This window comes from Capricornis sumatraensis, chromosome 15 (assembly GCF_032405125.1).
Source record: "Capricornis sumatraensis isolate serow.1 chromosome 15, serow.2, whole genome shotgun sequence".
NCBI classification, from domain to species: domain Eukaryota; kingdom Metazoa; phylum Chordata; class Mammalia; order Artiodactyla; family Bovidae; genus Capricornis; species Capricornis sumatraensis.
In genome coordinates, this window is record NC_091083.1 from 23,323,975 (window position 1) to 23,348,050 (window position 24,076).

The 24,076-nt window shown below is 37.6% G+C and overlaps 1 protein-coding gene across 1 annotated transcript; it reads left to right on the top strand.

Annotated features, from left to right (window-relative positions):
• Positions 1-851: 851 nt before the first annotated feature.
• On the top strand, positions 852-21,514 carry ARL5B (ARF like GTPase 5B). Its single transcript, XM_068987658.1, has 6 exons — positions 852-977; positions 14,406-14,466; positions 16,332-16,479; positions 18,819-18,902; positions 20,289-20,440; positions 21,466-21,514. Exons 1-6 carry the CDS (start codon positions 929-931, stop codon positions 21,512-21,514), a joined length of 543 nt encoding a protein of 180 aa, XP_068843759.1. The 5' UTR covers positions 852-928.
• The last annotated feature ends 2,562 nt before the right edge of the window (positions 21,515-24,076 follow it).

A 24,076-nucleotide genomic window follows, 5' to 3' on the forward strand; every position in this document is an offset into this window, starting at 1 on the left:
GGAGGGCTGGATCCCTAGGTCGGTAAGATCCCCTGGAGAAGGAAATAGCAATCCACTGCAGTATTCTTGCCGGGAAGGGAAAATCCCGTGGACAGAGGAGTCTGGTGGGGTTCTGTGCGGTAGCAAAGACTGGAATAGGACTTGAGAGCACATAGAGCACCAATCAGTCACACAGCCGAACTCTGTGGCTACAGGCATTCCATGCATCCTTTCGTAATCAATTCTATTCAGAATTAAGAATCACTGCAGAAACGAAGCTTGCCCGCCAGCCTAAACTTGACAGTTGAAACACTCCTCCCTTTTGTGCAGCAAAGGGCAGCTGCTCAGAGAAACTGTAGTCTGTACCCAGGTTTAAGGACTAGGAAGGCTCCTCCTAGTCAACAGAAACTCAAGAAAGGTAACTCAGCAACAGCTTCTAAACAGGAAGACACCGCAGGAAGCGTTCTTCACGAGAAACTCCGCGATTTCCACGCACTCCCCCGCTTTCCACCCCTCCGGTAACTCGGAGCCCGCCCACCGGAAGTGAAACTTGAGGAAACGCCACATCGAAGGCGTGTGCTGACGTAAGCGCGCCGACGTCCGGCGCCGTGCTTACGGCGATGGGCGGTCCATGGATCGAGAAGGGAGGCGGAGCGGAGGCGGGGCTTGGGGCTGGTTGAAGCTCTGGTGGGTAGGTGGGTTCAGACCGAGGGGACTACGGGTCGGCGTTGGGCTCAGTGGGCTCGAACAAAGGACTCTCGGCCCGGGGCTCGGCGCAGTGCCTTCTGACGGGTAGCTGAGCGCCAGATCTCGGCTTCTCCGCCAACCAGTGCCCTCGCCGCGCGGTCCCAGTCGGCTTTACCTCGGTGCCCTACGGCCAGTCCCGCGGTGGGGGGCCCGGCGCAGCGGCACCTGCTGCTGAGGGACCCCGCGGCCCGCCAAGGTGCTCATGATGGGGCTGATCTTCGCAAAACTATGGAGCCTCTTCTGTAACCAAGGTGAGAAGGATGGAGCTGCGCAACGGCTCGAAGCCGAGGCAGAGGGTCTAACCGCTGGAGGGGACAGCTGTCTGGGGGTTAGGGCAAGGTAAGGCAGGGCCCTCACAAACGTTCTGAGACGCAGAGAAGTGACTTAGTCAAGGGAGGTGGGTAGAAACGCACTGTTTTAGGTTGGAAGAAGGTGCAAGTGATGGTTGCGAGAAACGGAATGATAGTTGCGAGAAATGGAAAGTCAGAATAGGAGGCATTTGGTGTCCTGGGATCCAAACCAAGAATTTGGAAATTTTACCGAAGGAAAGCGGAGAGCAACCTAATGTTACCCGGAGACATTTGGAGGGCCTTTTCCTTTTCTAATTAAGTATCCTAAGTCTTGCCCCAGGATGTGTTCGCCCAGAAATCTATCAACTTAAAAAAAATAACGTTACTAGTGCTGCTTTGTTTTCCGCCCTGCTCTTTTATCTAGTTCGCCGTCACGTTCTCGCTGATTTCGCCCGCTTTCCCGGACTTGGGAATGAATTGAGATACACGGGTTTCTGGAAATCTTCCTACTAAACCCTTTAATCCTTTCTTCGATATTGAAAAACTCAATGCTTTTGGTTCTGTGGAGGATATTGCGTGTCCGTAATTAGTTTAGAAACTGGTTCTGAGATGTCTAAAAGTTGCAAGTCCAAACGGCCGAGAAGCTGGTAAAACCTGTTCTCAGTCAGAGTGAGTAAGACCTGATGGCTTATGAAGAGAATATACCCAGACAAAAGGGCCGGCTGTAGGTAAAGTTTTAGGCATTCTTTTAACTGTTATCTCAGTAATTAAAACCGTTCTAAAACAGTTTTATTTTCCATTTACCATCCGAACATAATAAAAGCCAGTGTATTATGATAGTACCAATCAGTTATTGCTAATGTGATTTATTTTTTATGGATTTAAGAAGTTAGGAGAATGAAATGACTTTAGTCACTTGTTCTTTTTCAAGGTTACAAGTTAATAAAGATGGATATATGCATACACATATACGTGTGTGTATAAATGAAATTACTGCAGGTTTCAAAGTGGCCAGAGTTTTAATTCCATATGGATATTATCCATAACTTTAATACATTATTTTTTCAGCAGGGTATGTTTTCTAGTCCTCATTATGTGAATTTACTATAAAGCAACATTTTAAGACATGTTTGAAAGTATAGAGATTAATAATCACCTGCTTATCTTTTCTCATAGTTTAAGAGTTCTCTGTGTGTAATTTGTCCCATCCCCTTTTCTCTCCTTTCTGTTTTATTACTGTGTTTATCATTTTTTTATAGATTTTTTTTTTTGGTGTGGACTATTTTTAAAGTCTTCATTGACGTTTTTACAGTATTACTTCCCTTTTATGTTTGGTCCTGGGGCATGTGGGACCTTCGCTCCCTGACCAGGGCTTGAACCTGCAGCCTCTGCATTGGAAGGTGAAGTCTTAACCACAGAACCACCAGGGAAGTCCCTGTTTATCATCTTTTTGAGGCTTCTTAATCAGACTAGGCTTCCTTGGTGGCTCAGAGGTTAAAGCATCTGCCTGCAGTGCGGGAGACCTGGGTTCGATCCCTGGGTCGGGAAGATCTCCTGGAGAAGGAAATGGCAACCCACTCCAGTATTCTTGCCTGGAGAATCCCATGGACAGAGTAGACTACACAGTCCACGGGGTTGCTAAGAGTCGGACACGACTGAGTGACTTAACTAACTAACTAATCAGACTAGAAGGGAATAAAGTATGAAGAGGGAAAATTCAGGAGATGATGAAAGACATTCAGTGGGCTACTTCTAAAAGTCATAACTGTTTCGTTTAGGAATTTTTCTTTTCCATTAACTTCCTTGTTTAGAAAATTTAGAACTACGTGATGATTATTCTGTCATTGTATTCATTCATACAACTAACATTTACTCATAGGCCATAAAGCCAGACATGAGATTTAGGCATAGGAGAGACAAAGGTTAAAAAAAAACAGAAAAGTTAAAGTTAAGGTAGTTACTTGCTCTCAAAGTACTAAAAAAAGATGCAGCATGGTAAATTATTTCACAGATAATGTAATAAAAGCGTGGTGATGGTCACTGAGAAGGAAGCAATAAATTTTTTCTCAGGTTGTTCCTAGAAGACATTACAGGAAAAGATATACTTGGACTTTAGTGATAAATAGGTGTTTATGAGGCATGCTAAGCAGTCTGAGTGGAAGGACTGATATGCAAATAGGAGAGGAATGAAATAGTGGGGTAAGTAGTTTTGTTTGGCTTTATCTTAGTTTGCCTGTCGGGGTAGTTAGAGGAGATGAAACTGGAGAGGTAACCGGGAGAACCAGATCATAGAAGGTCTTGTGTGTAGACCTGCTAGCCATAGAGCCCCTCAAGAGTTTGGTCCTTGTATTTTTAGAGCAGGGGAATAATATGATCAGATTGATACTTTACTTCTGTATTTTTACTTTCTATTTGTATCATCTGACAATCTCAGCATTTTCCATTTTCACTACTGTGACACATCCAGTGATACTCAAATCACTCAGTCTTGGTTGCATATTAGAATAATATGCCCAAGGCCCCACCTCAGACCAGTTGAATCAGAAGGGGGAGGAGTGGCCCTGGGCGTCAGTGCCAAGATGACTGGAATTTAAAGAGGGAATTGAGGACTGTTTATCTTGCCTTAAATAGTCCTTTCCCTTATCTTTCTTCCAACTTTTGTTTCCTATAGTATTTTAGAGCACCAGGCATCTTCTCATAAATGTGATACCTTTCTGGGAATAAGTATACTAACAGCACGTTTGGCTAAATAAAGATAATGCAAAGTACATACTTAGTCTCTGTGATTTTTGTGCTTCCTTATTTTAAGCTAGGAGACTGATTACTTCAATGTACTTATCAATGAAGGAAGTAATTTAAAATCTGATTATCTTTGCAAACTATTGTATATATCTTTGGTTGTTTTGTACAAGCATACCTCAGAGATAGTCTGAGTTTGGTTCCAGACTACCAGAATAAGGCAAATATTGCAAAAAAGCCAGTTACACAGTTTTTTTGCTTTACCAAAGCACATAAAAGTTATGTTTAGGCCATACCGTAGTCTGTTAAATGTGCAATAGCATTATGTCTAAAACACAATGTACAGATCCTAGTTTAATTATTGCTGAAAATTGCTAGCCATCATCTGATAATGCAGGATTGCCACAAACCTTCAATTTGTAAAAAATGAAATACCTGTGAAGTGCAATAAAATGAGCTTATGCCTGTAGAAAATACATATGTTGATATCTGTCTTTAGATTCACCTCTGAATTTGAGCACTCTTCTTTTTTTTTTTTTAAACTTTCTTAACTCTCTTAGACCTTGGTCTTTTTTTCTATGTGTTGTCACCACTATACAGTTGGTCATCAGTTATTTCTTATTTTACCCAGAGTTAGGAATGAGTGGAATATGATTTTAATTGTAGTTCATTTTCAGAACCAAAGAACAATGACATTTTAATTTCATTAACTCATCATTTCCTTCTCATTGGTTAATTTCATGCTATCATTTTGAGCAGTGATAGCCAATTTGTATGACATTGTTACTGTTCACTTCTGATGGCTTACATCTGATGTCTCCTATTAGTATTTTGCTCTTAATTCTGGATTTTTTGCTAGTTTCAAACACAGCAGACTTAAATTTATCACTGCCCCATTTTCTAAAACCTGCTTTATCCATACCTTCAAATGGTTCAGATTTCTGATCAAATGTCATTCCTCAGAGAGCCCTTTCCTTTCCTGACCACTTTTACCCGAACATTCACTGTCTCTACCCACCTTGTTTTTCTGAGTAATACTTACCACTCCCTGTAATCATATAAATTTAGTTGTTTACAGTACTTATCTGTTTGTTTCAGTAGAAATGAATTCCTTGAGGCATGAACTTTGTCTTATTATTGTATCCCCAATATAAAAGAACTTTTTTTGTTGTTTTTCAAACAAAAATTTTATATCAAAGTAACACACTTTTTAAAAAGTTATATAGTTCTAAAGTCTGTAAATGATACATTAATCAAATCACACGTTTCTGAATAATATGCATATTCTGGATAACATGGAAATTTTAAACATAATTTGGGGTTTTTAAAGAATTGAGGTATAATCAACACATAACATTATATTTGTTACAGGTGTACTAATTATTTGTGTTATTGTGGTAGGAGAGAAATTAGTATTTTTATACCCTTTTCCCTCATTATCCTAGGATAGTATTTTGGGTTAATCTGCATCTTGTCTTTTCATTTTTGTGACTGTAAAGTTTTATTACTACTGAGCTGCAATATGCTATAATTATGTTTCCCTTTTTTCTACAACTTTTCCCCCCCTTGAATAATCACATCTCATTGCCTTAGTTTTCTTTGTGCATGTTGTGTGCTAAGTCGCTTCAGTTGTGTCTAACTCTTTGTGACCCCATGGACTGTAGCCCCCCAGGTTCCTTTGTCCGTGAAATTTTCGAGGCAAGAACAGTAGAGTTTCTGCATCACACCTATCATGATCTATTCTTCCTACTCGCCCCCTCAGTATTCCATCCTGCTCTTAGTGGGCCTGTTTCTCATCTTTGACTGCTATACTACTATTCTGGACTTGTCTTTGCTACCATTCTAGGAATTTCCTTTGCTTTTCGATTTTATTAGAAATTTCTTTTTTTCTTATTTCCTGACTGTACTCCTTGATGAAGTTCATCCTTCAGAAATTTCCTGCAAAGGTGTCCAAAGTGATAATTTTTTGTGTGTGATTCCAAATACCTGAAAATATCTTGGACTCCTCATTTTTGATTTATACTTGAGCTGGATATAGAATTCCAAGTTGGAAAGCATTTCTTTCAGAATTTTGAAGGTATTACTGTCTTCTAGCTCCCAGTATTTTTCATTCTAGGAAATCTGTTTTCTTTCTTCTTAAATTTAGGATTTCTTCCTCTACTAACCTGTAAATCTTATTGGTCCTATGGTACTAAACGTCCTTTCCATTTTTCTGTCTTTTGAGTGTGTGTGTGTGAGTTCTGGGCTATTTCTTTGTCTTCCAATCCTATTGACTATTTTTAGCTGTTATATTTCTAATTTATAAAAACTTATTATTTACTAAATGTTATTTTGTTGTTGTTCTTATGTCATTGCTTCACAATGCTATGTCTTCCAAGTGTCTTAGGTTTGTTTCTGTCTCTGTTTATTTTCTGTTTCTGTGTATTTACCCTGGGAGCTTTCCCTATAGAGCTGTTATAAGCAATTCCATTGCATGAATATACCACAGTCTGTTTATTCATCTGCATCATGATGGGTTGTCAGATTGTTCTAAAGTGGTTTTACTTTTTTTTTTACTTTTACAGCAACATTTGAGGCTTCTACTTGTTCCATATCTTTACCAACATTTGGTGTTGTCAGTATTTCAATTTTAGCTATTTTGTTGGGTGTGTAATGGTGTCTCATTTTAGTTTTAATTCGCATTTCTCTGGTGACTTTAGATGGGGAAACAGTGGAAATAGTGGCTGACTTTATTTTTCTGGGCTCCAAAATCACTGCAGATGGTGATTGCAGCCATGAAATTAAAAGATGCTTACTCCTTGGAAGGAAAGTTATGACCAACCTAGACAGCATATTAAAAGGCAGAGATTACTTTGCCAACAAAGGTCTGTCTAGTCAAGGCTATGGTTTTTCCAGTAGTCATTGTATGGATGTGAGAATTGGACTATAAAGAAAGCTGAGCGCCGAAGGAAGAATTGATGCTTTTGAACTCTGTGGTGCTGGAGAAGACTTGAGAGTCCCATGGACTGCAAGGAGATCCAACCAGTCCATCCTAAAGGAGATCAGTCCTGGGTGTTCATTGGAAGGTCTGATCTTGAAGCTGAAACTCCAGTACTTTGGCCACCTGATGCAAAGAGCTGACTCATTGGAAAAGACCCTGATGCTGGGAAAGATTGAGGGCAGGAAGAGAAGGGGACGACAGAGGATGAGATGGTTGGATGGCATCACCGACTTGACGGACATGGGTTTGAGTGGACTCAGGAGCTGGTGATGGACAGGGGTCCTGGCGTGCTACAGTTTCATGGGGTCGCAAAGAGTCGGACATGACTGAGTGACTGAACTGAACTGATGACTTTTGGGTATTAACACTTCTTTATGTGCTAACTCAGAGAAGGCAATGGCACCCCACTCCAGTACTCTTGCCTGGAAAATCCCATGGACGGAGGAGCCTGGTGGGCTGCCATCTATGGGGTCGCACAGAGTCTGCTTCGACTGAAGCGACTTAGCAGCAGCAGCAGCAGCATGTGCTAAGTGGTCGTTTGTGTATCTTTCTTGGCAAAATGTTTGAATCCTTTTCCCTGCCCCAATTTTGGGGGTTGAAAAACTTTTTATTTATCCTGGAATTGTACTTCCCGGGTGGCGCTTGTGGTAAAAAACCCTCCTGCCAATGCAGGAGAGGTAAGAAACATGGGTTCTATCCCTGGGTTGGGAAAATCCTCTGGAGGAGGGCATGGCAACGCACTCTAGTAGTCTTACCTGGAGAATCTCATGGACAGAGGAGCCTGGTGGGCTACAGGTGGACACAACAGAAGCGACTTAGCATGCATCCTGGAATTAAGTTTTCTGTCACATGTGTTCTGTGAATATATCCACCCCTAACCCCCCAGCCTATGACTTCTCTATTCAATTTTTAATGCAGATTTTTGCTGATTGGACGTTTTGGTTTTGGTGAAGTCTCATTTCTCTATTATTATTTAAGTGATTGTTACTTTCTGTGTCCTGCTCCTTTCATCTAGAAGCTTTAGATTTGATGCTTTGGTCTGTGAGTCATCTTAGATTGTTTTGGGGTTGGGATTCATTATTTTATTTTATTTTTTTAAGTGGATATTTGTCCCAGTAGAATTTACTGAAGGCTTTTTTCCCCCAGTTGATTACTTTGGAGTCTTTACTGAAACAGAAATGTTTCTCATTTGTTAGTCACTCAGTGTCTTGACTCTTCCTAACCCAGGAATCCCACATTGCAGGCAGATTCTTTACCCTCTGAGCCATCTGTTACCTTTAGACTTTCTCTTTTCTTGAAGTAACTTCACCATCAATTTTAAAGCTGGTATTAGTCCCACCTTTGTTTTGTTAGATATTTTCAAAGAAAAGGTTTTAATTTTCTCTTTTGTTTCTTTGTTTCTGTTTCACTAATTCTTGTTTTTCATTTCCTCCCATCTACTTTTGAGTTTCCTATCCTCCCCTCCCCCTACCTTCTTAAGGGTTGGGTGGGTGCCACTCCAGTATGCTTGCCTAGAGAATCCTGTGGACAGAGGAGTCTGTTGGGCTGCTGTCCATAGAGTTGCATAGAGTTGGGCACGACTGAAGCAGCTTAGTATGCATGCATGCATTGGAGAAGGAAATGGCAACCCACTCCAGTATCCTTGCCTGGAGAATCCCAGGGATGGGGGAACCTGGTGGGCTGCTGTCTATGGGGTCGCAGAGTTGGACACGACTGAAGCGACTTAGCAGCAGCAGCAGCAGGGTGTCATTGTTTTTATCTCTTTTTCCTTTCATATATAAACATCTTAAAGCTATAAATGTTCCTCTTATGTACTGCCTGGCTTTATTCCCCAGATTTTAATATATTGTATTGCATTCAGTTTTAAGAGGGGGTAAATGTTCTCTAACAGGCAAATTTGGCCTTGGAATGTGGAATGAAGCAGGGCAAAGACCAATAGAGTTTTGCCAAGAAAATGCACTGGTCATAGCAAACACCCTCTTCCAACAACACAAGAGAAGACTCTACACATGGACATCACCAGATGGTCAACACCGAAATCAGATTGATTATATTCTTTGCAGCCAAAGATGGAGAAGCTCTATACAGTCAACAAAAACAAGACCGGGAGCTGACTGTGGCTCAGAACATGAACTCCTTATTACCAAATTCAGACTGAAATTGAAGAAAGTAGGGAAAACTGCTAGACCATTCAGGTATGACCTAAATCAAATCCCTTATGATTATGCAGTGGAAGTGAGAAATAGATTTAAGGGTCTAGATCTGATAGATAGAGTGCCCGATGAACTATGGAATGAGGTTCGTGACATTGTACAGGAGACAGGGATCAAGACTATCCCCATGGAAAAGAAATGCAGAAAAGCAAAATGGCTGTCTGGGGAGGCCTTACAAATAGCTGTGAAAAGAAGAGAGGCGAAAAGCAAAGGAGAAAAGGAAAGATATAAGCATCTGAATGCAGAGTTCCAAAGAATAGCAAGAAGAGATAAGAAAGCCTTCTTCAGCGATCAATGCAAAGAAATAGAGGCAAACAACAGAATGGGAAAGACTAGAGATCTCTTCAAGAAAATTAGAGATACCCAGGGAACATTTCATGCAAAGATGGGCTTGATAAAGGACAGAAATGGTCTGAACCTAACAGAAGCAGAAGATATTAAGAAGAGGTGGCAAGAATACATGGAAGAACTGTACAAAAAAGATCTTCACGACCCAGATAATCATGATGATGTGATCACTAATCTAGAGCCAGACATCTTGGAATGTGAAGTCAAGTGGGCCTTAGAAAGCATCACTACGAACAAAGCTAGTGGAGGTGATGGAATTCCAGTGGAGCTGTTTCAAATCCTGAAAGATGATGCTGTCAAAGTGCTGCACTCAATATGCCAGCAAGTTTGGAAAACTCAGCAGTGGCCACAGGACTGGAAAAGGTCAGTTTTCATTCCAGTCCCAAAGAAAGGCAATACCAAAGAATGCTCAAACTACCGCACAATTGCACTCATCTCACATGCTAGTAAAGTAATGCTCAAAATTCTCCAAGCCAGGCTTCAGCAATACGTGAACCGTGAACTCCCTGATGTTCAAGCTGGTTTTGGAAAAGGCAGAGGAACCAGAGATCAAATTGCCAACATCCGCTGGATCATCGAAAAAGCAAGAGAGTTCCAGAAAAGCATCTATTTCTGCTTTATTGACTATGCCAAAGCCTTTGACTGTGTGGATCACAATAAACTGTGGAAAATTCTGAAAGAGATGGGAATACCAGACCACCTAACCTGCCTCTTGAGAAATCTGTACGCAGGTCAGGAAGCAACAGTTAGAACTGGACATGGAACAACAGACTGGTTCCAAATAGGAAAAGGAGTACGTCAAGGCTGCATATTGTCACCCTGCCTATTTAACTTCTATGCAGAGTACATCATGAGAAATGCTGGGCTGGAAGAAACACAAGGTGGAATCAAGATTGCCGGGAGAAATATCAATAACCTCAGGTATGCAGGTGACACCACCCTTATGGCAGAAAGTGAAGAGGAACTAAAAAGCCTCTTGATGAAAGTGAAAGAAGAGAGTGAAAAAGTTGGCTTAAAGCTCAACATTCAGAAAATGAAGATCATGGCATCTGGTCCCATCACTTCATGGGAAATAGATGGGGAAGCGGTAGAAACAGTGTCAAGCTTTATATTTTTGGGCTCCAAAATCACTGCAGATGGTGACTGCAGCCATGAAATTCAAAGACACTTAGTCCTTGGAAGAAAAGTTATGACCAACCTAGATAGCATATTCAAAAGCAGAGACATTCCTTTGCCGACTAAGGTCCGTCTAGTCAAGGCTATGGTTTTTCCTGTGGTCATGCATGGATGTGAGAGTTGGACTGTGAAGAAGGCTGAGCACTGAAGAATTGATGCTTTTGAACTGTGGTGTTGGAGAAGACTCTTGAGAGTTCCTTGGACTGCAAGGAGATCCAACCAGTCCATTCTGAAGGAGATCAACCCTGGGATTTCTTTGGAAGGAATGATGCTAAACCTGAAACTCCAGTACTTTGGCCACCTCATGCAAAGAGTTGACTCATTGGAAAAGACTCTGATGCTGGCAGGGATTGGGGACAGGAGGAGAAGGGGACGACAGAGGATGAGATGGCTGGATGGCATCACTGAGTCGATGGACGTGAGTCTGAGTGAACTCCGGGAGATGGTGATGGACAGGGAGGCCTGGCGTGCTGCAATTCATGGGGTCGCAAAGAGCTGGACACGACTGAGTGACTGAACTGAACTGAACTGAAAATGTTCTCTTATATTTACCCACGTTGCTGGTTTTCATGTTTTGAATTTCCATCTTGTATAATTTCCTTTCAGGCCAAAGGAACTACACTACCATTTTTGTAGTGTGGTTTTGCTGGTGAATCAGTTCTCTTAGCTTCCTTTCATCTGCAAATGTCTGTTTTAGGTTCATTCCTAAAGTGTATTTTTGCTGAAAGTAGCATCTTGAGTTTTTTTTTTTTTTTTAACTTCATAGGCCTGTGATTTCTTAATGTGTTAAATATGCAAGGTGGCCCAAGTCAATATTTTTGTGCATTTTTGGAGACCTAGGTTCCTCAGATTTGCCGTGTAGGTAACACATTCGTTGATGAGGAGGTGGAAGAGAAGGAGCAGATAAAGCTATGATGTTTTATGATTCTGTAGTAGTATAATATAGGACAGGGATTTTTAATGGCTCTCCCTTTTGCCTTCTCCAGAAGGCAGGCTACGACTCATTGCTGTCCAGGCCTTCAGATCTCAGGTTGTGACCTCATATTCTCTGACATTTTACACCCTACCTATTGCAGTAATGCAAACTTATTTTCTATACATGCAGTATTTAAAATTTCTAAATCACTAAATTTTGGCGTAGGGCATCTTTATTTGTTAGTCACATAGTTGTTCACATTCTCTGTGTTCATAGAGGGTTTTTCTCATTATATGACAATTTTAGTGCAGATATTATGTATCTCGAAGATAACAATCCCTATTTTATGATATTTAGGTGGCTATCTTTTGTTGTAAGTTTAAAAATTGGTCATTTTATATACTTTTTTTGCCGTTAGTCCATTTTCATTGTTTAATAGTCTATGTTAAAACTATAAATTCTATTTGTTATCCTTACTAAGTATATAAAAAATTTTTTAGTTGCATAAAAGGAGAAACTTTTTTTTTCTTTTTCCTCCTTTTTTTTTTTGAAGTTCCTTTTTCATCATATTTTTCCTGTTAGCCATCTTACCTATATTTGTCTACAAGCCAGTGAGCGTACTAGTTTTCTTTGAAGCCTCGTGCCGTATAATCTTTATGTCTTCCTTGCTCGGGGGTGGGTGGCGGGGGTGGGTGGTGGGGAGTGGGTGTATGCAGCTTTTGAGGAAATCCAAGAGAATAAACACCAAAGCCAAGCCCTGTCAAAAAACTTCTGTGCAAACACTTGGTCAAAATTAAACAAAAGCTCTATGATTGAATATTTTCCTTCATTTAATACAAATAAACCTGCTTTGTGCTGGTCTCACACACCATGAGATGGTCTCTGTGGGCACCTTACTTCACTAGAAATCTCTTCCAGGAGACCCAGCTGCACCTCTACCGTCAAGAAAGGTCTGAGAATTATGTTTCCAATGCTACTAGTTGATGCATCTCCAGAGCCCAAATGATCTGGAAGAGATTTCTAGTGAAGTAAGATGCCCACAGAGACCATCTCATGGTGTGTGACACAGTTCTAAAATGTTCGGATTCCTTGTCATTCTGATTGTTATGGCTTAACCCCAGAATTACTTGTTTTTCCACACACAACCATGCCTAAAACACACATTCCTTTCCCTAAGTGTGGGCAGCCTATTACTCTATGACAACATGTTTTTTAGATAAATAATGCTATCTGGAAACATTGGGGAAAAGACAGTAAATCTTAATTTAATTACATTTGTAAAGTCCATTTGAAATAAAGAATTTAGTGTTACCCATGTTATGATTTGCCCTCTTTAAGCTTAACTAAAAATTAACTTTTTTTGTATTCATGGAGAGTAGTTTGAAGAGCTGGAAGATAAGAATATATGGCTTACATATACATGTTGAAGAGAAGTTGTAGTTATAAAAATATACAATTGTATAATTTTCTCATAACTTTAGAAATTTCAGTTTTAGTGAAATGGAAATCTCTATTCCCTGCTCTGTAAATAAAAATGACATTAAAATATTTCAAGTTCATCTCAGAGGTAGCAGTTTGCAGTTCGACCTTTGGCATAAATCCTTTCTCACCTTAATTTGAGACTCACTTGAACCATAACTGATATATTTTGAAATATGTTTTTTTAGCATACTAGGTAAATAAATAATAAAAGGACATCTATTTTAGTTAATTATGAAAGGCAAAGGAAATTGTTTTTAATCGAAGCTACTCTACAGGAAATCACTGACAGTTACATAGCTTGGTCTCTTAGTTGATCTTTGGTTATCAGTGAGTTAAGATAAGCGAACAAGTTGTGTTTCTTTTTTTGAAAAGTAACTCCTGCCATAGTGAAAATAGCCTTTCCAGAGGACATGTCGTTTGTCTTGCAGTACTATAGACAGTGCCCGTGTAGCATGTGGGTCATGAGAAGACAGAGCTGTTTTGTCACATGAGAACTCGTATGTGAATTCTGGCTCCTCTTTTTGAGGGGTGCAGTACTGATGCTATTTGATGAGATGTATAATCAGAACTTTGACATTCATCAGCGGTTACCAAGAGCATCAGGGATCTGATGTGAAATGTAGCAGATTCACCACAAATCGGTTGATTATGTGGCTGTGCTTATGATGACTTCCTTACATACCCTGTTGAACTCACTGGTAACTTTTTAAATGTTCTGCCCTGGGAAAGAGGAATCATACATTCTGTATAGGTTAAAAGTCTAGCAAAGATGATATGTAAAGTATTTTCTGAATTCTAAGGCAGTTCCCAAATATCTACTACTTAACAGAATAATTAGCTGGGCCTTAAACATGTGTTATGAAAGAAATGGCACATCTAACATAAGGCACTAGCAGGAGGGAACTGAAGAGCTGTTTTTGTATGAAGGGTGGAAACAGTTGAAAAAGCATGAAAAACTCAGTATTGCTTATTTGTCTGGAAATTAATGGGAGGAAAAAAGTCTGGCTGAAATTATGTGTCTTAAAAAAAGAAATTATACATCTTATTATTGACAGGGAATACTTTTCAGTTTTTTTGGATTTTTAAGTGGAAAGAAAAAAAATCTTGGTATGTGTAGGTCGGAAAACATCCGACTGTAAAAACAACTTGATAACTAATTTGATTGGTAGAGAGGGCAAGCAGGTCTGTACAATGCTTTTTTTTTTTTTTTTCTAAACTTACAGTCTAAGTCATACTGTCTCATCAAGATTACTGTTTGGGTTTTTCCCCCAAACTCAGTATAAGTGACAAAGTTCTCTCGTGCCTGCATCTTACCCATCTCCCAGATTCTTGAGAAAGAGAACGTCATAACAATTACCTCACTTAAGACAAATAGTCTTGACATCATAAAGTTTTCTTTCTGTCTGTGCCTTAATCCAGGAATAAATATCCAGTGAATGATTCTCATTAGAGAGCTGACTAATAATCATTGTTGAAAGCGTGTAATTGAAGTGCACAGCAGTGTTAAATGTTTCTGGTTTGCTTTCTTTTTGTAGAACACAAAGTAATTATAGTGGGACTGGATAACGCAGGGAAAACCACCATTCTTTATCAATTGTAAGTATGGGTGTTTAATTAAACAGTTTTTATTTTCAATATTGGAGCTAATTTTGTATAATTAATAAGAATGAGATGCCATTATAAGGGGAAAACTTAAACATATGGTTTTGTATTTAGCCAAACACAAAATTTATTAAGCAGTTTTTAAGGTAAATTTGCTGTATGTTTGCTACAACCTTCAAAAACACTCATTTTTTTCCAGCCTTTAAAAAAGAATTAATATTAAACTAAAAATAACTGAAGCACACATTCCTGTGAGGGAAGGATGGGATAAAGTACATTTTGCTGAGCTCTTCCCTCTCTGAAGTCCATGTGAATAGAATGATATATTAAAGCTATTATTGCTCTCCTGACTAACAGCTCAGGAATTGTTTAACATACCGAGACTTGTCAAATCAAAAGAAATGAAGATCACACCTGAAAATACTGCTTTAGCGGCTTGCAACAAGAGGCTTGAGACTTCCAGAGAAATACATTACTTTCAGGATATTTTAACAGCCCATCAATCCACTTGTCAGACTGCCTCCCATTATCCTCTCAGTGCCAATGCAGTGATCCTTGTTAAACAGTGGAAGTGGATCTGTGTCCTAGGCATTTTAACAAATAATTATAAAATACAGTGCTCCATTGTGTGCTTCTTGTCTCTTGCCGCCTCATCTTAAGTACATCAGCTGACAACTCTCCAGAAATACTTCACTTAAGCAATGCTTAGTGTTTTTTTTCAGCTGCTTTGCTGAAAAGCTACCAACTTACGGCTTCTTTCAGAGTTGAATGACTACTTGTTTTTCTTTAAAACATTCATCCATTGGTCGTTATGTATGCCTTAGCCTTTGGACATTAGAAACAAACATTTTAGAAACCTGTCATCATTGAAGTAATTTTGCATATAGTTTCAAAAATCTGTACATTAAACCCAAAGGAGAATTACAAGCTTCTTCCAACGTAGTACTGACATATTATAGGCAGATAAATTTTGTTGAATTAATTGGTTAATAGGATGATGATGATAATACACGTGATATGAACATCAGTATATTTTCATTTGCCCATCGACTATAGTTTTGGTTAATAGACATCTAGTAATCTTTATGGCTGAGCCAAGTGTTAGCTTTCTCACGTAGACACTCTTTAAGATGATCTCAAGCCCTTGTAGCTCAGCTGGTAAAGAATCTGTCCGCAATGCAGGAGACCCGGGTTTGATCCCTGGGTTGGGAAGATCCCCTGGAGAAGGAAATGGCAACCCACTCCAGTATTCTTGCCTGGAGAATCCCATGGACAGAGGAGCCTGCCAGACTACAGTCTGTGGGGTCGCAAGAGTCAGACATGACTTAGTGACTTAAACAACCACCATACTCGCACCCAGAACAGAATGGCACATCGACTGTAGTTTTAGTTAATAGACATCCAGTAATCTTTATGGCTGAACCATGTGTCAGTTTTCTCATGTAGACAGTCTTTAAAAAATGATAGCCTACTTACTATTCGTTGGTTACTACTTTACAAGTATAGATGACACAGTCACCTAGAAATTTGCTCTTTCGGCCTAGGGGATTGGTTCTGCTCTAACTGATAAGAGGACATGGGACTGTTGGAATTCTGGCCACAAAAATGCACTTTCACTCCACGCAGTTGTGTCCAGATCAAGCCTGTAGTTTATTCTAAGAGCCAAAAAGCATTCCTTCAGTTGTTGTTTGTGTAGGTATTTGTTTGCACAAATGTTCTGCAAAGTTCTATTTTTATTGCTAGTGATTACCATCATTGGTACAAGTAAAAAAGGTGGATTCATATGAAAATACAGAGATAACAGTTGCTTTGGGTTCTCAAGATTTACAAGAGTTTTTATGGTGTCTGTCTTTTAACAGCTTAATGAATGAAGTGGTTCATACATCTCCAACCATAGGAAGCAATGTTGAAGAAATAGTTGTGAAGAACACTCATTTTCTTATGTGGGATATTGGTGGTCAAGAGTCACTTCGATCATCCTGGAACACGTATTACTCAAATACAGAGGTATACTGAGGTTACTTCTGAATTTGAATGAGAAGAACCAAAGAGTAAACCCAGAAAACAGATAGGCTGTACAGAAGGCATAGTGACAGTTCCCTTTTAATAACATTCTTTTTCTGTGAGGAATTGGAGGTTTTCAAATTAAAGAGGAAAGGCAAGTTGGAAGATTAGTGGGAGCTATCACTAGTGGAGTTTACTGTTGCTTGGCTCTCTCAATTCATCCTTAGGCTAATACTGTAGTATCTCTATTGCTGGAGGACGTGGACACCAGGATAAGCTATATAACCTTTCCCAGCCTTACAAGAGGCTGTGGTTAGAGGGGAATACAATATTTTAAGCATAATTTAATACAGGAGTTTTAAATCACATGAATTGAACATTCACATTTTTGGTGAGATTATATTTTAAATAAAAAGCAAATGATTTGCAAGCCATCCTCCCAGCATTCGCTGTCACTTATTTCATTATTTGAGTCAACCTAGGAAGCAAATCTGGAATATCTTTTATATTTGTGTTTATTTAATCTTTTTAGAGGCAAATTCTTTAAAAAAAAAAAAAAGTTCAGTGCTATTGAGAGAGGTTTATCTTCAGGAATAGTAATGCACAATTGCATCCATAGTTTTTCTTTACAAAGAGGTACACCAAACCAGTTACTTTTTCTGTAATGAAACCTCTTAAAAATTGACTTTTTTTTTGAGAAGGAGTTGCAGAGGAGGTGGGAGTATTGATGCAAGGAATTTTTGGTGAATAATTTGTCTTTAAAAAAAAAAAAAATTCCTCTAGATTTATAATATAATAGCCTATGTGTATGTGTGTATATATTCTAGTGCAGTGTGTGACTGGTCAAACCATGATGGCATATCATAGATATTTAGCAGTTGTAGTAGTGCTTAATTATTTTTATTTGCAAGGGGAGGATAGGTTGATAAGCTAATATTTATGGTTATAGGTTAGTTATAGTTCTACATAACATAGTAAATTAACATTCTGACACTAAAATGTGTTAGAATAAGGGAAGAACAACATTTTAACATAGCTGTAATTTCTTCAAAGCTCACAGTTAACTCCAAGTCTGAAAGGAGCAGTTACCTTTGGTGAATAGATCAAAGTTGGCTCCAGCTGATTCATATGTACTGATAACATTCCTAAATGATAGTTTTTCAGTTTGTTGACATAAAAAGACTTCACTAATAATGTATTATTATTAGTGACTCCACTTACATGAATTGTCCTTAGAAACTGTTTCTACAAGAATATCAAAATTACTACAGAGAACTTTTTTGGCCTTCCATGTAGCACAGTAGCATAGCACATAGCATTTGCAGTCTTAGATTCTTAGGTAGAGATTTTATCTACATAGTGATTTTTGTTCACTTTGTTCATCCTTCTTATCTTGCTTCTTAAATTGTTTACATGGAGGCGTCATTTAAAAGCTGAAATACCTCCATACAGTAAGTTACACAGTCATTGACTAATTTCTGACACCTTCCTTCTTTAACTTACAGAGTTGCTTCCCCGTATTCTGTCTATTCTGACTTGCCCATATTTCTTATATTTATCCCCTGGTTTTAGATTTCCTTTTATCTCTTTATAAGCTCTTGTTTGTGCTCGAATTGCTCTGTTTGTTTCTTTTCCCTAATTATAAGGTCATTTGGACAATATGACTCTACCCTTCCTGTGTTTTTGATTCCTCTTCTATAACCCTCAAAATATTTAGTCTCATTTCTTTTTCTTCTGTATAAGATGTTCAGTTTAGGGGCCGTTTCTCATTGTATCTTATTTTTCTTATCAAAGATGCTTAATTTTAAATATGTAACACACCTTTCTTTATTTACACCATAATCAATAGCTTTCTCCTGTTCTCTTAGAGTATTAGTAACATCCAAGTGTGTATATATATATTTCCATTTAACACATTTTTCTTGCCCTTCTATTGTTGATATTTTATGTAAAAATTTTTTTTTAAGTTTTAGTGAGTTATTTAAATTACTATTACTTTTTTTTAAGACTGTGGCTTTCTTTTTTAAAAATACCTTTTACTATTTGCATTTTAAAGTAAATCTTAGTATATATATTAAGGGCATATTATATATTTCAAATATCACTTAAAAAATAAACTGCATCGTGGTTTTTATTTATTGAAGTTGTGAGTTATTTTTCTTATTAACATTTGGATTTTACTGCTTGATGTGATTCAGTATAATACAAATTCTTTATGATGAAAAAGACCAGTTTTGTAGTGATGATATTGCCATAGTAGAAAGTACTTCTAGCACTTGGAGTAGTTTTGCAGAAAACAGGAACATCCCATTCAATTTTCTTTCTTTTTGCTTGTCTTCTAGTTCATCATTCTTGTGGTTGATAGCATTGACAGGGAACGACTAGCTATTACGAAAGAAGAACTATACAGAATGTTGGCTCACGAGGTAAATTTTGAAAACAAACAGAAATGGAGTAAGCTATCCATATACTGCTTTTGTGTTTTCACAAAGATTAATGAGCTCTGCTGTTGGTTATTTCTTCATTAACAAAGTTTTATATATCAAACTGATGAAAGTCATGAAGTCAAAAAATTTTAATACTTTATCAAACTTAAGAAAACCTAACACATTAATCTGGAGACTGATGCTGTTAATTGAAAATAATTTTCACAGTTAAAACTACTTGTTCATACCTTAAAAAGTCTGATGAATTGTGGCGAGAGGATGGAAAATTTAAGATCTTTTCCTCTCTATAGTTTATAATGGGCTACCCTGGTGGCTTGGTGGTAAAGAACCCTCCTGCCAATGCAGGAGGTGAAGGTTAATCTCTGGGTCAGGAAGGTCCCCTGGCAGAGGAAATGGCAGCCCAATCCAGTATTCTCTTGCCTGGAAAATCCCATGGACAAAGGAACCTGGCAGGCTACAATCCATGGGGTCGCTTAATTCTAAATAGTTCATATATACAGAAGACTTAGAAAGTAAAACATTTACGTAGCTACCACTCAATATAAGATGTTAAATACCTTATGAGATCTCTCCAATCTGATTTTCTTCCCTTCTCTCTGAGAGGATCCTGAAAGATTACACCATTCTAAAAGTAGTGAATTTTATGCATATTATTACTGTGCACATTATTACTTCAATTTTATGTACCCATCAACAACTATATAGTATTTTACTCTAAGTATATATACTACACTTGATCTGTTCTTCTGTTAATGAACATTGAAGTTACTTCCAGTGTTTCCAGTTCTGCAGTGAACGTTAATCAATGAGCTTCGGTTGGACAGACTAATTAGCAGTATTGCCCACCCCTCACCTTCAGTACTCTCCTTTAAATCCTGGAGAGATTGTATAGTATACTATATTCACCTACTAGAATATTGCTCAGATAATTTTAAGTCATTATTTCGGATTCAGGTTTATGTTACTTTTAGCTTGACCCATTTGGACCAACAACAGAAAAATAACTTTTAATATCCAGCTTATATTAGTTTAATGTCTTTTTTAGAGTGAATCATTAAATCATGGTTCTTTGACATCATTTTTTATTTCAACAAAACTTTTAAATGATTAGTGCCTGATTATTTTAAAGTACAGAGATTTCATTAGAATTGTTCCATAGGGCCTATTCTACCCTCCTGCTCCATTAGTTTTCTTTTGAATTGTGATATTTGACATATTATAAATATTTCATTGGGGGAGAATAGATACATGTATATATATGACTGAGTCCCTTTGTTGTCCACCTGAAACTATCACAGCATTATTCATTGCCTGTACTCCAATATAAAATTAAAACGTTAATAAAATATTTCATGTTGATTGCAGGATTTACGGAAGGCCGCAGTCCTTATCTTTGCCAATAAACAGGATATGAAAGGGTGTATGACAGCAGCTGAAATCTCTAAATACCTCACCCTCAGCTCAATTAAGGATCATCCATGGCACATTCAGTCCTGCTGTGCTTTAACAGGAGAAGGGTGAGTATGTGACTTCTTTCAAATTTCTTACAAGTGTGTTCCACCAACTTGCTTTCTTCTTTGAATCCTGTTCCATTTTTGTTCTTATGGTGACTCAGGTTGAAAGAATTTGACTCAATTGCTACTGTTAAATTACAATTTAACTAAGTTACCAACAATTTTTTTGGTAACGTTTAGTGTAAATGGAATGTTTTACCAAAAAGGGGGCAAGAACAAACTTTTGAAGAAAGTGTTTACAATCTAGATTTTCAGTTGTTGTTCATTTCTTACTTGTGTCATTCATTAACTGGGAGAAATCTAATGTAACCGGAATAAAAGAGGAGACGTCAAAGAAATTAAGTCTAAACTCCCAGCTTTCCACAAGAGTGCATGTCTTTCTTGGAGAAGGCAATGGCACACCACTCCAGTACTCTTGCCTGGAAAATCCCATGGATGGAGGAGCCTGGTGGGCTGCAGTCCATGGGGTCGCCAGGAGTCAGACACAACTGAGTGACTTCACTTTCACTTTTCACTTTCATGCATTGGAGAAGGAAATGGCAACCCACTCCAGTGTTCTTGCCTGGAGAATCCCAGGGATGGGGGAGCCTGGTGGGCTGCCGTCTCTGGGGTCGCACCGAGTTGGACACGACTGAAGTGACTTAGCAGCAGCAGCAGCATGTCTTTCTTATCAGGAGTCATTTTGGGAGGCACACTTGTAAACAATGAACAATTAAGAAAAATGCCATTCTAATGTATTCCTCCTTTTCTAAGAACTTACATTTAGACATAGTAGGCTGAGGAGAACCCATTGTATTATATATGGACTACCCAGTTTATTTCTAGGAACTTCTAGGAACTTACTTATCCTCCAATCAAACTGACCTTCTGATTATTTCTCATACTAGAAATAACTTGTAATATAGTAGCTATATGTTGATGTTTGGACCTATACTTGTTAAAGTATACTTATAGTAGACTTAAAGGATGCTTTCAGTTCTTAATGTATAGTTTTTTTATTTTGAGAAGACTTTCGCTTTCTGTTTCAGGTTATGCCAAGGTCTAGAGTGGATGACCTCCCGGATTGGTGTGAGATAACTTTTTTGCTCGAAAGAGACTCTATTTATTCTGTGACATGAACCTAGTACATTTGGCTGCTAAAGCAGCAGCATGTTTAATTAATTTATAACAACACAAACCTCTGTGAGCAACACTTGAATCAAGTGCAGCTGAACTGGAACATAAAAGATTTTTACTTAAATTTTTTTTTAATGCACTAATCTTCAGTTGGATAAACATAATGTATAACTGTTTTCAGCAACAGAATTCTTCAGACTGCTTATTCTAATTATTCAACGACTGCCTTTTAAGAAATATTTGTCATATGTTTAATGTTTTCTGAAATATTGTAATAACTTTAATGACCAGTTTCTTTTCATTTCTTGACTGCTCCCTCCCCCTACCAGATAATTACCAGTTGTGGAAATTGTCAGGTACTGTTTGCAAACTTATCCAGCACTTAATATTTGTTCCCTCTGTAAACCACTTACTTTTGGACAGAACTTTATTATAGAGAAAGAAATATGCTAAAAGATATATATTTAAGGAGTGGATGAAAATCATGAGACCTGCCTTTTAAATGAGTTGCTTTACCCCACATTATTGCAAGTCATGGAATAATTTTAAGTTTCTAGTATCATCTCTGTTAAGAAGGGTGTTTATCTTAGAAGAATTAAGTTCAGTTTTCAGCCTACAACATGGGATTGGTTTTGGTTAAAAACTAATAATAGTAAAATATTTATTTCAAAGCCCAACTTCGATAGTAAATACTTTGATTAAATATGGTATTTTTAAGAATGTCACATTATTCAATGCATATATAACTATCAGAAAGTACTAAAGTATACCAGCACTGAAAATATAACAAGGCACTTGAAATATATTTTTACTATTAATTACAAACAACTTTATTATCAGCAAAAAGTTAACTGTTTCATCTGCTTTGGGCAGTAGCTAAAAAGCAGAAGAATAAACAGTTCATTTTATTTCTTAGAATTTCAAATCATGTGATAGCATTTCTACCACCAGCAGTATATTACTTAAAAAAATCCATACGACTTTCCTTAAATCTGTTGTAGTGTAATAGGCTTGAAACAATTGCCATTTGTGTAATTATACGTCATGTTCTAAAATCTTTTACTAGATTATAGGAAACTGCTGAACTTAATTGTGGCTTTTAGAATATTACTATGAAACGCAAGTTTAATACACTAACAACTTAAAAAAAATTTTTGCTAGTTAAAAACTCATAATCTAGCAAAAGTTTATTTTATTGGCTAGCATTAAAACATTTTTAAGGCAGTGTCTAATACGAACAGTAATCTAAATAGTGCATACCTTAAGAGAGGGGGGAAGTATTGTAGTTTTGATCCTCTTTATTTCAAATATGTGCTTTTGGTATAATGAAAGGGATAATATACATACATAGAGAATAATACTTTATTTTTGCAGTATTCTTTCATTTGGGTAAAAAATAGGATTCAGTGTTCATAAAAATATCAATACCTATTCAAAAGTGATATTTTAATATTTTTACTGTAGGTTGTTTAAATTTTGCTGTTTTCAGGTATACCGGATTTATTATACTTAGTCTAAATAATTTAGTTGACTGTGGTGACATTTTTCTGATTCCTATTTAGTGGTAGTACTCCCTGGAACTGGAAATCACCAGAGGAAAACTCTCTGGGCTTTGGGACCTAGTTGTTCATTAACCTTGTTTTCAACCTTTTTCTTAAGTGATACTGTACCAGGTAGAGGGAAATTTTGTTTTTAATATAATGTATAGTCAGGAACAGGAGAGAAAAGTAGACAAGAATCAACATGGTGTCTATGTGGGATAGAATAGGGGCAGGAGAAATTATGAAAATCCCGTTTACCTAAAGCACACTTTGGCAGAATTTCTATCTTGGGTTGTATAGTTTAGCCATGAATACTGGGGATAATTCTCTGAATTCTTTCCTGAGAAAAATCATATTTAATACTTCTGTATTTGTTCTTATTGTGATATCTTTCTTCTTGTATCTAATAAGATTGGCTGGCTCCATTTTCTTCTATCAAATTATATGGTTATTTTTTTATATTACCACATCAGCATTATACTGAAAGTGTTAATAGTCAATTGTATTTTGTCAGACTACTAGTGTAGCCTCAAGTTTTCTATTTGATCTTTAAAATACAATTTGTTTATTTTCTAAATGCTTTTAAAAAAATATTTGTTGGTTCTGGATTAGAAATTTTTAGCTGTGTGTTGAAGATGAAATAGATGTCCAGCTAGGTTTTGTGCCAACGATTGGGAAAAGTTCAATTAGAAAATTCATGTAAGACTTTTTAAGTTTTTTTTATGGGTTCTCATTAGATATTTCCTCTTGTAGTAATATGAAAACTGATTATCCTTTACTCCAAGAGAATGTTTTGACCCAAGCACATATTTAACATTGAAGCATTGATTCTGACATTTATTGAAAATCAGTCAACTGTAAGATACTGTCTGATGAAAAAATGTAAATTGTGATTAGTGCCTTTAGTTGTATTTTGAGATAAGTTCTCAATTTTGTATTATACCTGTTCTTTAGAAGTCATAATTGGAGCTCATTAATTTAA

Bases quoted from the DNA above. Each gene is read 5' to 3' on its own strand.
- ARL5B (XM_068987658.1), top strand. From the start codon at position 929: ATGATGGGGCTGATCTTCGCAAAACTATGGAGCCTCTTCTGTAACCAA. The intron at 16,480-18,818 runs GTATACTGAGGT...CTTGTCTTCTAG, and splicing joins CGTATTACTCAAATACAGAG to TTCATCATTCTTGTGGTTGA. The intron at 18,903-20,288 runs GTAAATTTTGAA...TGTTGATTGCAG, and splicing joins ACAGAATGTTGGCTCACGAG to GATTTACGGAAGGCCGCAGT.